The sequence below is a fragment of the Monodon monoceros genome, unplaced genomic scaffold (assembly GCF_005190385.1).
Source record: "Monodon monoceros isolate NGI ecotype Baffin Bay Population unplaced genomic scaffold, NGI_Narwhal_1 Super_Scaffold_5, whole genome shotgun sequence".
NCBI lineage: Eukaryota > Metazoa > Chordata > Mammalia > Artiodactyla > Monodontidae > Monodon > Monodon monoceros.
Window position 1 is genome coordinate 57,971,544 of NW_021703782.1, and position 14,940 is coordinate 57,986,483.

Sequence of the window (14,940 nt, forward strand, 5' to 3'; positions counted from 1 at the left end):
ACCTAAGTGAATGTTGTACAAATGAAACAGTCCCCTTGTGAGTCATTTTACTTGGTTCGAGAACATGATTTAGTTCAAATGTGTCTGTAGAATTGCCTCCGGGAGTATTATTTTATACTCATTCTTGGTTTTAAACTAAGAACAATATGACTTCTAAAAGTCTAAAAGTCTTCAGAATCTCTACTTGAAAGGGAAAAACTGATTTTTGTTTTCTGGTATAAGTAGTTATTCAAAGTCCAATTATAGTCACATCCAGGTTACTGGATCTAGAACCTAATTAATCTGCCATTCATGATAATAGATTCATCATAAAAGAATGAGATATAGTTTTTTCTTTTCCCCACCCTATCCTGAAAGGACAGCAAGGCCTTTCTGTTTCTGGAGAGAGAGAGAGAGAGAGAGAGAGAGAGATTCCAAACATAAACTAATAAATTTCAGATACTGGAGAGTCCTATTAGAAACAAAAAAAGAAAGAAAAAGAGGTGGGACAATATGATAGAATACCTAGATGTGAGACTCCTTTAGTGTGGTGGCCAGGGAAGTCTTCTCTAAGAGGCGATATTTGAGAAACAAATTATGAAGACAAACATGAAATGATTTGCAGGAAGAATATTCCTGGTAGAGGGGTCAACAGATGCAAAAACCAAGGCTTTTGCAACAGATGCAAAAACTTGGCAAGTTTTAGGGATGGAACAAATGTCATTGTGGCTGGAGTACAGAGTGAAAGGAGGGGTGGTGATCAGATCAGATCATGGTTTTGAGGACCAAGGGAAGAGGGCTGGATTCTAATTGCAATGGAAAGCTGCTGGATAATTTAAAGCAGTAGGGTTACCTGATTGGTGCTCCAAAAACATCACTCTAGCTGTGGTCTGAAGCATGGAGTATAGAGGGGCTAGCATGGAAGCTGGGAGTCCTTTAGGAGCTATTGCTGTAGAGTACATTCAAAATATAATTTGGAAGCAGAACTAATAGAACTTGTTGAAGGATATTAGTAGTAATAGAGAAAAGGGAATCAAGGATGATAGATATGATGTAATACGCTATTTCAGGGTAGGATACTACAGCCAGAATTACAGGCTTTCACGATATTTTAGACTTAGAGCTCACAATGTGAGCTCTTTAAGGAAGTCTAAAAATGAAACACAAACTCTCCCATTAAATTATCACTGGAAACTGGTTGTAACCCATCAAGAGACTCATAACTTATTAAGAAGAAATTATTGATACAATCCTTTGTAGAAATGGAAAGTTGGTGGCAGTATGCTGGAAGTGGTCCAAGGCCTTGGTCCTGCTCATGGGATTTAATCAGGGTACAACATGACTGGTCTAGGTCATTTGCTATCATAAGCTGAAGAAATTCACTGGGAACACTGTGCCAGAGATGAGAGGAAAAGGCTCTGAGTTATGGTTAGAGCATTCCTTTGACAAATATGCAGAGGGAAAGCCTCAGAGGCTGAGAAATGCCATCAGCTAAGGCAATAGCATTAAGGTGTGTGTTTGTGTGTACTCTAGGCATGAATTGGTTTACTTCTTACAGAATATGGCAAAGTGGAGAGTAAGGGGAAAGCATAGGTTTCATTCGTGCTTGTGCATGAACAAGACAAGTAGAAACATGAATTATAGACTAGAGTAATAGACATTTTACAACCCCAAGCAAAGGCCCCTGACCCAGAATCTCTTGCTAATTTTGTGTTAATCAGAGCTGACATAGCAAAAGAGAAGACCATAGCAGCATTTTAAGAGTAAGATAGGATAGTGACACACTGACCTCAAACACTGAGGTAGAATTGGAAAGTCAGAAGCAACATAGGCATACTTCTACCTCTTGAAGTCCAACTCTCTCAAGGCAAGGCCCCAGGGGGTGAAGATAAGCAGTTTCCCCAAACCCAGTGAGGCCTGGCCTAGGTATGAATCGGACAAGGTGGTTCTAGTTTGCAGCTGATACATTGTAGGGTTGATATCAAGCAAAATCATGGGGTATCCATTATTCTGTATGTCACAGACTCTAACAGTTATGAAGATAACCCTCATTTGCTTGGTTTTGATAAAGGGGATAATTAATGCCTGCTGTAACCACAAAAAAATTAACCCAGTGAACTCATCATTTTTCATGTGTTCTTGGAGATCCTAAGAGGAAGATGGGGAGTTGGCATGGGGAAGAATAAAGTCTAACATTGACATGCTTGTTCCCAGGTTTGCTTAGAAGAAGTTTAATGGACACTGTCAGGCCAAGCTTTGCAGCACTTCCAGGGATTCTTGCCACAGAAGGAAGAGAAAAAGAATGAAGAATGAACTCTGGGTATGGTTTTTTGATGTCCCTGGATGGCCCAAACAGATGTTGTGTCCCTCTTGTGAAGAGCTGCAAAAGAGAGAATATATAATAAGGTAGATAATTTTATTCATCAGAGTTCAGGGACTGTTTTCAACTTAAATTGAAATGCTACCTGGGATTCCAGGTAGGAGACCAGGCTGAATTTCTCAGAGGTGCAGGAGGCTGAGAGTCACTGGCTAGGAACAGGGTTATGTGAGTGGCATGGGCTGTAGGTGAAGGAACTTATCAGGGGTTTAGTCTGGTGATATGGAAACCTCATGGTTGAGAAGAAGGAAAAATATAAGCAGCTACTGTAAGTGGAAAAAATATTTGGAAAGAGAGAAATATCTAGGGAAGATTTTAGGCGTTTCCTGTTAAATATGCTGTGCAGATCATTTGCAGGGACTGCTTAAGAAAGCTTATGTATTATTCTTAAGTGCTTCAGCTGTCAGTTGATGTTTTCTTAGATTGCTGTTACATGCTTGTACTGAACCATGTGAAGCTTCAGTTTTATTTAGGTTACACTCTGAAATATAATTGCCCACTGCTCAAAAAAGCTTTCCTTGACTTGGCTGCCTCCTTAAATTACTATCATCTCTGATTACTCCATTTCAATGGCAAACCTCAACAAACTATATCATCACTTTTTCAACTATCAAGTTAACAAAACAAAATGCAATAATTATAATAAAGATTATAAATATAGCATTTTTATAAAATATATAGCATTTTTTGTCAGACACCATGTCTTGATGATTTACCTACATTAGCTAGTTTATATTTTACAACAATTCTATGAAGAAGATACCATTATCGCCCCTATTTTATTTTTAATTAATTAATTTATGGCTGCGTTGGGTCTTCATTGCTGCATGTGGGTTTTCTCTAGTTGCGGCGAGCAGGGGCTACTCTTTGTTGTGGTGTGTGGGCTTCTCATTGCGGTGGCTTCTCTTGTTGAGGAGCATGGGCTCTAGGCACATGGGCTTCAGTAATTCTGGCGTGTGAGCCCAGTAGTTGTGGCTTGCAGGCTCTAGAGTGCAGGCTCAGTAGTTGTGGTGCTTGGGCTTCGTTGCCCCAAGGCATGTGGGATCTTCCCAGACCAGGGATCAAACCCGTGTCCCCTGCATTGGCAGGAGGATTCTTAACCACTGCACCACCAGGGAAGTCCCTATCACCCCTATTTTAGACATGGGGATACCAAGGCACAAAACTTAAGTAACGTGTCTGAGCTTATATAACTAGGAAGTGGTACAGCTGAGATTCAAACCCAGGTACTGTGGCTTTAGTGTCTATGCCCTTAACTACCATATAAGTGTATACTTGTTCACTGCTGGTGGCATCATGTATTTGTTCAACCTCAAAAAATTAAACATAGAGTTATCATTTAACCCTACTCCTATGTATATAACTAAGATAATTGAAAACATAGGTACAAAAAGTTGTACATGAATGTACATGGCAGCACTATTCATAATAGCAAAAAGTAGGAACAATCCAAATGTTCATCAGTTTTGAATGGATAAACAAAATGTGGTATATCTATACAATGAAATATTACTCAGTCATTAAAAGGAATGAAGTACTGACACATGTTACAACTTGGATGAACCCTGAAAACCTTATGCTATGTGAAAGAAGCCATATACAAAAGGCCATATGTTGTATGACTCTATTTATATAAAATGTCTAGAATACACAAATCTATCGAGACAGAAAGCAGATTAAGAGTTGCCAGGGGCTGGTGGGGGAAGGGGGACAATGGGGAGTGACTGCTAATGGGTATGGGGTTTCTTTTTGGGGTGATGAAAATGTTATGGAATTAGGTAGGGGTAATAGTTGAACAACATTTTGAATATACTAAAAGCCACTAAACTGTACTCTTTTATACGGAAAATTTTATGATATGTGAATTATATCTCAATCTAAAATTTTCTAGGTAGGGAGAAAACAAGATTTGAGTCCACTGCTGCCATTTTATTACAGTGCCATATGGTGTCACTTGAGGAATGGACAAAGTCCAGAGAAGGCTGTCCAAAGCTCAGTGATGCTCTGCTGGTTCAGATTGTGCCCAGGCTACAGTATGTCCCATGAATGAAGTCTAAAGTTAAAATTCAGACTGTGTTCCAGAGTATGCGCAACACAATTCCAGAATAGCTTAATACTGAAGACTTCTATCATTATCCCCACACATGCTCTTCTTCATAGACTGAAGTTCTTGGCTAAACCTGTTTCCCATTTTAATGAAGAAATTCACACTCCTTTCAAAAGCATCCCCTTAAAAGAGAATACCTCTAAGCACATCTTGAACTTTCAAAAACTTTTAAAAAATTTATTACTCTATAAACTTTTATTTATTATTCTAAATATTCTTTTTTAAATTCTGGGGCTTCCCTGGTGGTCCAGTGGCTAAGAATCCATGCTCGCAATGCAGGGGGCCCAAGTTCCATCCCTGATCAGGGAACTAGATCCCACATGCCACAACGAAGATCATGCGTGCCGTCACTAAGACCTGATGCAGCCAAATAAATAAATAAATAAATAAATAATTTTTAAAAATAAAAAATAAATTAAAAAAATAAATTCTCATTGGAGTATAGTTGATCTACAGTTTTGTGCCAGCTTCAGGTACACAGCAAAGTGAGTCAGCTACACACATACACATATCCACTCTTCCTTAGATTCCCCTCCCATATAGGTCACCAAAGAGCACTGAATAGAGTTCCTTGTGCCACCCAGTAGGTCCTCATCAGTTATCCATTCCATACATAGTAATGTGTATACGTCAATCCCAATCCCCCAATTAAAAACTTTGTTGTCTTAAAAAACTATTTTATGGATATACAGGGAAATACTGAGTAATTTTACTGTCCTGAGGTAGGGGACTTTAAATGAGTTGAGGACTTTACGGATTTTACATCAATTCTTTCTATAATATGTATACTATTTAATCCAGTATTTCCAATCAAAATATTAAAAAGCTATATATATATGAGGCGATCATCATGATGTTATTTTTTTTAGGGTCTGGGAAGCCATCTAATTCTTTTTTAAAATTTTTTTATTTTATATTGGAGCATAGTTGGTTAACAATGATGCTACTGACAGTAGCAAAAAAAATCAGAAATATCCAATGATGGAAATTGTATACATACTTGCTGAAAATCTTACATATGTTAAATGGTATATATGAATTCCATTTAACAACATGAAAATCCTTATGCTATAATACAAAATGATTTTTAAAAGTACCTAATTTGTATGTGTGTATAAAGCATATATACATACATTCACAAATTCATACAATTAGAAATAATGTACACACCAGTTAGTTATATGTCATTTGATATTGAAATAATTTTCCTTTAATCTTCTCACCCCACAGTCTATAAAATGTGTTCAATATCTATACCAAGATTTCTCTCAATTCCCAGAGTAGATATTCTCATAGTCACTTTTTTCACTTATATTTTAAAATACATACAAGAGTATTTATAATGTATGTGTATAAAGTGTATCCATTGGGTTTCCATCAGGAATCAGAATTCTACTCAGTTGGTCTGACTAAAGAGATCTTAGATGCTAATTAAAGGAGTGAGGGTAGGGTTAAAAGAACCATCTAGCTCCCAACCACCAAGTTGGGGTGAAGAACCATCAGGCTGAGAGTATAACAGCAGTGGGAAACCCATAGCATCTCTAGGCTGAAGAGCAAGGGAGGAGAGCATTTCCAGAGCTCTGTGAGCTGGAGCCACAGAGGAGGGGCCACGGGTCAAGAGCTGAAGTTGTGGAGAGACACAACCACTGCCAGATCCTCAAACCGAGAAAGAATGGATAAAACATACCCTACCTCTCTTTTCTCCTGCCTCCTGTCTCCTGTGGATGCCTCCAAAGTCCCAACCCAAATATAAGCCAGCTGAGAAGAGCCCAGGTGCTGTTTTCCAAAGAGGGCAGCTGCTGGGGTATAGAATAGGGCAAGGAAGGGAGGAGAATGGATATGAGGGGAGGCAAATAGAAGACCGGGATAGTCTACCTGTTTTGCCACCCAGTATTTATTCTTTCCCTTTGCTCAGATGGAGAGAAACGCATCTCCTAAACATGAGAATCACAGAGTCCTACCAAGTACTATATTGCTTTGAGGTGACGGCAATACTCTGACCTAGAAACTAAATTATAATGTTTGTCTCCATCAGTATTCTTCATCCAAGGAAACAGGGAAAGGGCAGGGAAGAAATAATCAATTAACCTTTTATATACAGAGCTACAGTAGTCCCTGCCTCTATAGCTTGTTGCTAGGCTAAAATTGATAATCATAATTTCCTACTTCATTCACTTTTGTTTCCCTTACTCTATACAGTATCTTAGTAGATTAGGATTTTTTACCTGGTATGGTGATACAACACTTTAATCCCTGTATGGTCTGAAATTTAAGTGCTCCTGACTTTATCAGGTTACTGTAGTTATCTAATGATCATTATTATTGCACATGGGAATATTAACATATGCTCAGTTAATCTTTGGGAGTCATGCACATTTCTCCTTGCCCTCATTGTATAGCTGCAACCCAATTTCCTCTTGGTAATTAGGATCAGTTATTCCAATTCCATCATCATGAGGAACCAAACTGATCAAGGGGCAGTTTCAGCTTCCAATTCAATGGAGCTATGGCTGGGTCCTCTAGTGGAAGCATTTCTTCCTTTTGAACTAGGACTTCAAAGTATGATAAACCCAAGGTTGTAGAAATGGTGTGCTGGATATTTTCATTTGTCCTAGGAACCTCTACAGGCTGTATGGACTTGGCTCCCCTATCTTCTGGCTTTCTTGTGGATCCAGCCAATGGAAGATTTCAGCAGGATTTCCGAGCATGGAAGGACAGAAAGATGTATCTTTCTTTTCCACCCTATCCCCACTTGGAGCTGAGGTGCTAGCAGTGGCTACAACTATAGGATCTTACCCTCCTGGGCCAAAGGTCAGCATCGACTGCTTTCCTCTCCTGAACAACATAGCTCCTGTTGGTAGCCCTCTTATACAGCCACAGCTATGGCTCTCGCCTGGTTTTAGTAACTGTTCCCTTACCTTTGTCCCTTCAGACCTAGAGTTAGTAACAGGATCCCACTGTTGCTGGTTACTACTGTTTATTTAATGCTAACTGTGTGCCAGACATGGTGCTAAGTGCCTGAATATATTATCTCATTTAGTCTTCACAATCCAATAAATTAGATGGCTTTAGTCCTATTGTAGAGATGATAAAAGTAAGTTTTGGAGAGGATGAAGAGTGACAGTGATGGAGCTGGAAATCAAATCAAATATAGGTGTGCTTATGCTAGAGTCCAAGCACTCAAATGCTATCATACCAATTGTTATCCCCTCTTAAAGAGTCAAAGTTCCATGTGGCATTGCTTCTACGGTGCCCCAGTCACTCTGGCAACAGGTCGGTGTGGTGTTCGCTCACATACAGAGCCTGGGGAAAGTTAGATCCCTTCTCCACAGGTGTGATGGTCAGCCAGGGCTAAGGGCAGTGACCTTCCTCATTGACCTTCCTCAAGGCCAGAGCCTGGTGAAGTCCATGGTATTCTTCCACGCCATTTAATAACAAAGAACAGAATGCCAACAGTTCCTCAAGTATTCTCTCAATGAAGCTGGGAGAGAGGCTTGACTTACTCAAGATAGAAATTACTAGTGGGGTGAGAAGAAATGAATCTCTCAGAACAGAAGGGGAGAAAGATAGCTCTGTCAAAAAAAAAATTTGATTTGGTAACTCTGGTCAAGTCTGCTCTTTTTCGTTTCCTGTCTTAATCTTTTTGCCACTTTAATGGTTGCAGCTCAACAGATGGAGTAGGCTGAGGCTCTAACAAATTAAATAAACTATGTCTGTGCTGAGATTTAAATGGGGAAAAAAAGTCCACACTCAACATAAACCTATTCTATAAGAAGAAAAGCCCTTACAAATGTTTATAACTGTGGATTATGCTTAAGTGACAACCGCTCACGAGACACATTCTCTTCTAGAAACAGAGCCTACAAGTGGTGGTTGGCATGGTATGTGAACAACTTTGAGATGGCTCATTAAGCTCTATGGAGGTTTTAGCTCTGCGAGGGAGCATGGATTGCTCAGGCTCCTCGTGGGTAACTGACAAACCTCACTGAGGACTTTAAGTGAGATTTCCATTATGCTGCTTCTGCCTCCCCTCAAAATTTGAGTCGCTGGATTTTGAATTTGCCTTTTTAACCTGCCCCTTCCAGGCGCCAGGCGGGAAAGAAAACACCAGGCCTCCTCGGTCAGGCAAGAGGGCCCTTTAAGGAAGACGAGAGCTGCGCTGATAGGCTGAGGCTCGGAATCCCTGCCATGGCCAGCCAATCCCAAAGCTCTGCGGGGCGAGACCCGGTCCGTGCGGCGGTCTCGGACTCCGGCCTGGAGGCCTCTGCTTTGATCAGTGTCCCCGCACTTCCACTGCCCACTGCCCAGTGAGTGAGCGCCGGCCGTGCGTGCCAGGCCGGCCGCAGGCTGCTGGGGAGGGCGGGTCCGCGGGGCTGCGTCTGCGTTTGCCGGCGCCGAGCTCAGGGCCTTGGGCTTGCCGGGCCGCGCTGGGGGCCCTCTCCTCGTGAGTGCCCTTGGCTCTCCCTCTCCTAGTATCGCCAACCTCGTTTCGGAGGAACCGCTTCTAGTGCTAAAGACTCCAGACCTCTCCCATACCATTGTAATTAAGTTGGGGGAAGTAGGCAGAGCGTTATCAACGGAAATCAGCATACCACTGCAGGAATTCCCAAGTTACTGTGATTGGGTCCAGGATGAGCGGGTGGAGTTATAAATTACAGAAAACCTACCTGAAGCTGTGAGTTCTCGGCTGGAATTTGCAGCGGAAATGGGCTAGTTGGAATGGAACCCAAAGACTTATTGAAAATGATTGTAATCATGCAACCAGTCAGAAATGTAGGTAGTTAATGTGTCATTCGATCAGGAAATGAGTCAGCGCAGAAACTTGGATGACAGAGGTTATGGGTCATGGAATTATACTTTTTTTTTCTTTTTAAAGTAAAATCAAATCCTGGCTCCTAGATGCAGCCTGAGAAGGGCTGCCTGGAACTTGTGGTCCCAACACTTCTTCCTCAGAAATACCCATGCCTGTTGTAATCTGTAGCACAGTTGAGACAGGGTTGGAGCATTAAAGAGTCCTTTCTAAGGTCTCAGGAGTAACTGAAGGAAAACCGAAGGCAGAAAGGACCCAAATCAGCATTCTTAGCCCTCTGACACACGCTGGTGTCGAAGTTTTAAGTAGCAAGGCGTTTGTCACCAATGACAAAGTGTTAGCATTTTTGAAAGACTCAACTTATACAATTTGGTGAATTCAAAGTTACTCCTATTGCAAGGTCACTCCTGTTTATTTTCTGATATATATTTTGTGAGTGGGAGAGTGAAAGCTGAGAGTATTGTGGATACCCTAAAGAACCTCCCAGACTTTGGAAAATGGCTTTCTTAGGCTGGGAAAAGAAGGAGAAGAAGGTTGAAAATACCGAATTCCAGGGCACAGTTCACAAGGTGTGGTGCACTCATTTTCAGGTGTGGTCTCCTTTGGCTTCTACCCTTAACCCGTGGGAATATCCCCTGATACATCGAAACTACAATCCAGACCCAAGAGAGCAAGGACAAGAAAAAGGTAAGCCTAAGTCCTAACTTTCCACATAGTTTCTCTTCCCTGGATGACTGACATGAGGATTGTCACTCCGCTTCAGGGAAGAGTCCACCCCCTTATAAATAGGAGCACTCTAAGGGACATAACTCTGACATACAGGGTGTGTGTGTGTGTGTGTGTGTGTGTGTGTGTGAATGGGATTAGAGGACAGCTGTTTTCTTTATAAATGTTTGCTGCATATGTAGAAATTCAATGATCTACTCCTACACGCAAAAGAAAAATAAGGAATGGCAACTGCCTGAGCTACACTTTCTCTTGTGTCACTCATGCTTTCTGCACATTTGTGGGAAAGAGACACCTTGGTGACTGCCAAAATGGATAATATATTGCTTCTGCCTTCAGGCAAGTTCTGCTCTGCTGTTGGAGACAATGGACTTGGGGCTGTCAAATCTGGAGACAGCAGAGAACTTCTGCTAGATCTGCCCACTCTTACTGGGTGACTCTGCCTCTGGTTACTCACAGGATGGAGGAGGGCAGCGGCTGAGGGGTGGGGTGGGTAGGGAAATCTCATGACCTCCCAGGCCTGTTCAGGACTCTGCCTCTCCTCCTCTGGCTCAGCCTCCTGTGCCTAGCATTGAAGCTGACTCTGGCTCGGAGACCCCTATAAATCCAGGGTGCATCTCTGGCCAAAATACAGGGAAGCCAGTGAAGTCTGGCTTGTAGTATACACTCACTTGGAGACCCATTAGCAGGGATAACCCATTGCGTCTGGCATGAAATATCCTCCCTCTCCCATCATCTTCTCACCAGTTAGCTAGAACCCAAGATTTTCTGCTGAGGCTATGGAAAATAGGAACTCTGTATGGGCTTCCCACAGAATATTGTGAATTCTGGGCAGAAAGCATTAGGAATGGCCACTCTGACCTGATGTTCACAAAGTGCTCAACAGCCTACCAAAGAGAATCAGCAACATCGCTGAAGCGGGTAGAGTAGTCGTAACTTCCCTGAGTTCTGCAGTCTTCTGAAGGTAGAATCAACAACTAACTGAAGTCTTCTGTACCTACCCAGTTGACTTAAGAACAAAAATTGGAGTTCTGGACCATCTAGAATTGCCAGCCCACTTAAGAACTTCTTAAATAAGATAAATAAGATAGACGATACCATGTATTCATTTAAAATTTGTGTTTCCCAGAACATTTAAGTATCCTTAGGTTTTCCCCCTTTTGAGAACTTCAGTAGTAGCTTAAGAAGAAAAAAGTGAGGCTAGAGGAGGATGGCCAAGGGATGTTAGCAGTGGGTGGATGGAAAGAGCAAGTGGGTAGGAGAGGGGTAGGGATTATAGGAAGAGTATTGATATAGTAACCTTGAGATACCTAAAACGTCCTAAAATACAAATGCAAGGAGCACAGAGAAATCGGTCTTCAAGTTGTACAGTGCATCTTCTAAATCACTCCTCCTCAGAAGCAAAGGTTCTGTCATCCAGCTGTACAGAAGGTAAGAGGGTGGATGGTATTCACCCTGCCCCTCCTAAAAATGAGAGCGTTTTTTTTTTGTTTGTTTGTTTGTTTTTAAGTGCTCAGTTCTTCAAGATATACAGTGGAAAGAAAAATCAGGAAACATGAAGCTATAGAGCAGGAAAAGATTTTGGAAATCATCCAGTTCAATCAGCTGTTCTTATGTAAGTAAATGATGGCCAGACTGGTTAAGTTTGTCCAAGATCAGACAGCTAGTTAGGAGCAAAGACTAGTGTCCATACTGTGTTCCCAGGTCAGAAAATTTTCTTTTTTTACTTTGTCTTAAGCTCATGGTAGCCTGAAAACAGAGCATATGAGGATGCATGTAGAATATATTGTTTTAAACTTTGCTTTTTTACATTTTAGGTCAAGATGGGGTTTATATTTTCAAAATCTATGAATGAGAACATGAAAAGCCAGCAGGAGTTCATGCTTATGAATGCCCGACTTCAGGTACATTTTTATTTTTTTAATTAAAAAAAAATTTTATTTATTTTTGGCAGCGTTGGGCCTTCGTTGCTGCACGTGGGCTTTCTCTAGTTGCAGAGAGCGGGGGCTAGTCTTCACTGCAGAGCATGGGCTCTAGGAGCACGGGCTTCAGTAGCTGTGGCACGTGGGCTCAGTAGTTGTGGTTCACGGGCTCTAGAGCGCAGGCTCAGTAGTTGTGGCGCATGGGTTTAGTTGCTCCGTGGCATGTGGGATATTCCCAGACCAGGGCTTGCACCCGAGTTCCCTGCATTGGCAGGGGGTTTCTTAACCACCGAGGGAAGTCCTTCAGATACATTTTTAGATAATTAAGCTTTCATGTTGTTACAGTGGTTAAAGTTTCTGTCACATGTGCTCCAGCACTATGTTATCCTTAACCTCCCAAAAGGTAAAATGCCCTCGGTTCTCTACCCTCAAAGCCAAGATGAAGTAGACTACTAATTATCTGGTGAATGGGCTTGTTTAGATCTCTAATCTAGATATCTAATGTAAAAATTTCCATACTGCAGGAAGAGATAACTGCTTAGAGTGTATGGTAGAATAATGCCCCTCCCCCACCCTGCCAAAACGACATCTGCATCCTAATCCCTGTGAATATGTTACCTTACATGGCAAAAGGGATTTTACAATGTGATTAAGCTGAGGAGTTTGAATTGGGGGAGACCCTGGATTATCCTGGTTTATCTGGATGGGCCCAGTGTAATCATAAGGGTCCTTATAAGGGAAAGAGGGAGGCAAGAGTGTCAGAGTCAGAGAGAGAGAGAGATTTGAAGATGCTATGCTGATTGATGACTTTGAAGATGGAATAAAAGGGCCATGAGCCAAAAGATTCAGGCAACCTCTAGAAACTGGAAAAGGGAAGGGTACAGATTCTCCCCTAGAGCCTCCAGAGGGAATGCAGTCCCTCCAGTCCATTCCAGACTTCTGTCCTTCAGAACTGTAAGGTAATCAATTTGTGTTGTTTTAAGCCACTAAGTTTGATAACTTGCTATAGCAGCAATAGGAAATTTTAATACAGTGTGAACATTCGACATTGGATTTATACAATGGCTGGATAAAAAGATCAAAGCAAAGTAGAAGATTGTCTAAATGCCTAATATAGGTTATCAAAAGGTATTTTAAAATGTTGTACATCAATCAAGAATGAAAAGTTTGACTGAAATTATTTTCCTAAGACATCTAACAAAGATCTCTAGGCCTCTGTGGTTCATTATGGCCCTGGGAATAGACGGTCCTATTGTGAGACATATAGTGAGTGGTTAAAAGTGAGGACCAAAGCCAGGCAGCCTGGGTTTGAATCCTAGTTCCACCTCCTAACTAACTGTGTGGCTTCTGCTTCAGTCTCCTAACCTGTAAACTGGAGGTTATAGTATCCCACTCAGAGGGTTGCTATGAGGAGTAAAGATGACGGTATATAGAGAGTGTGTAGAACAACGCCTCAGGTCTTTCGAACAATGTCTCTCACTCTATAAGCCTTAGTTGTTGCTGTTATTATTGCTACTAAAGAGTGATAAGACTGTCTTGTGCAGGATAAAGATCTCTTTGGGGGGAATGGAACTGTTGAAAGAATAGGCAATTGAATTGTTTAACAGAAGAAAGTGACCTAGAGGAGACCAAACATTAGGTTTATGAACCAGCAAAGTATGTCACATACTCAGAGAGTCCTTGTCCAAGACCTCTGGAAACTACAGGGCTTTTACTTTTATGTCAGAAGTCAGGGTCTGTGAAGGGTTTGGGATTTTACCCTACTTGCAAGCTAAGAGATTAGCTTATTACTATCCCATGGATGCTGGCAGAACACAGGAGACACCTACATCAGATGGAGGACTTTATTACTCACAGCACAGCAAGAGCATTAAGCATGAGGTTCGTGTCAATTCCCCATGCCTCTCAAGTCTCACAGAGGTGACAAAGATGGGTTCACATGGGTGCTGTGCACCCAGTGGGTTGGGGCACCCTTGAACTTTGGGAATCTGCTGCTTTTCTAGTTAATGAGGAGCTGGTAGAGTTGAGGTGGGGAGAACTTTAACCCCTTCCTGAAGGTTGTTCCCTGCAAACATAACCTCAAGAAATGGCCTGAATAAACAGCAGTCTGGGCCTTGCATTCTTGGCTTACCCAGAATGTGGGGGTACCTTCAGGGACCGTGGCAGACTGCCCCCTCAGTGCAATTGACCAGAGCTTTGAGAACAGCCTTGACTTCTGCCCACTGATCCCAGCGACCACTATAGCTGGTGCTGAGGGTCCAACTGGCCGGAACACTATCAGCACCATTAGTTTTCAGCTTAGCTGAACCAAAGGTGAACCAGGCCCAGGCATTTAGGACAGTCTCTGTGAACCCAAGGGCCTTTTGAGCCAGTAGCTTTGCTTCAGGTGGCAGAGTCAGGGATAAAGTTTTCACAAAAGGGTAGCTACTACTCCTTTATGCAAAACTGAGATGACATCAGGGCCAGGCTAGGCACATCCTCAAATACATTATTTTCATTTGACCAGCAAATGGGTGATTTCCTTGTAGTTGTCATCTCCTAGTTGACCCACCCAAAAATGGGGATGTCAGGCCTGAGTCATAAATTCTCCAGGGGTAAGGTGTTCATTTTTAACAGGAGCTCAGTCAGGCCTGAGTCATAAATTCTCCAGGGGTAAGGTGTTCATTTTTAACAGGAGCTCAGTAATAGGCCAATAACTGCCTCCCCATTTTGAAAGGGGTCTGTTATGGGTTTGTGTCCCATCCCCGCCCTCCAAATTCATATGTTAAAGTCCAAACCCCCACTACCTCAGAATGTGACCTTATTTGGAGATAGAGTCTCTACAGAGGTAATCAAGTTAAAATGAGGTCATTAGGATGGGCTCTAATCCAATATGACTTGTGTCCTTATAAAATTTGGACACAGAGACGTGCATACAGGGAGAAGGCCAGGTGAATATGAAGACACCATCTACAAACCAGGAAGAGAGTCCTGAAACAGAGCCTTCCTTCACAGCCCTCACAAGCAACCAACCCTGCTG

General features: G+C 42.0%; 1 protein-coding gene across 4 annotated transcripts in view; it reads left to right on the top strand.

The window, feature by feature from the left end:
* The first annotated feature begins 2,232 nt into the window (after window positions 1–2,232).
* PLGRKT (plasminogen receptor with a C-terminal lysine) overlaps window positions 2,233–14,940 on the top strand; it is a 55,535-nt gene continuing 42,827 nt past the window's right edge. Inside the window, exons 1-6 of one of the 4 annotated variants that reach the window (XM_029203978.1) lie at window positions 2,272–2,299; window positions 7,079–7,274; window positions 8,549–8,770; window positions 9,864–9,960; window positions 11,510–11,614; window positions 11,817–11,903. In XM_029203978.1, the coding sequence (XP_029059811.1) occupies window positions 11,823–11,903 (81 nt within the window). In that variant the 5' untranslated portion in view covers window positions 2,272–2,299; window positions 7,079–7,274; window positions 8,549–8,770; ... (1 more) ...; window positions 11,510–11,614; window positions 11,817–11,822. Of the gene's footprint in view, window positions 2,300–7,078; window positions 7,275–8,548; window positions 8,771–9,016; window positions 9,139–9,863; window positions 9,961–11,509; window positions 11,615–11,816; window positions 11,904–14,940 lie in introns of those variants that run through there. The other 3 variants (XM_029203976.1, XM_029203977.1, XM_029203979.1) reach the window with 3 other exon arrangements.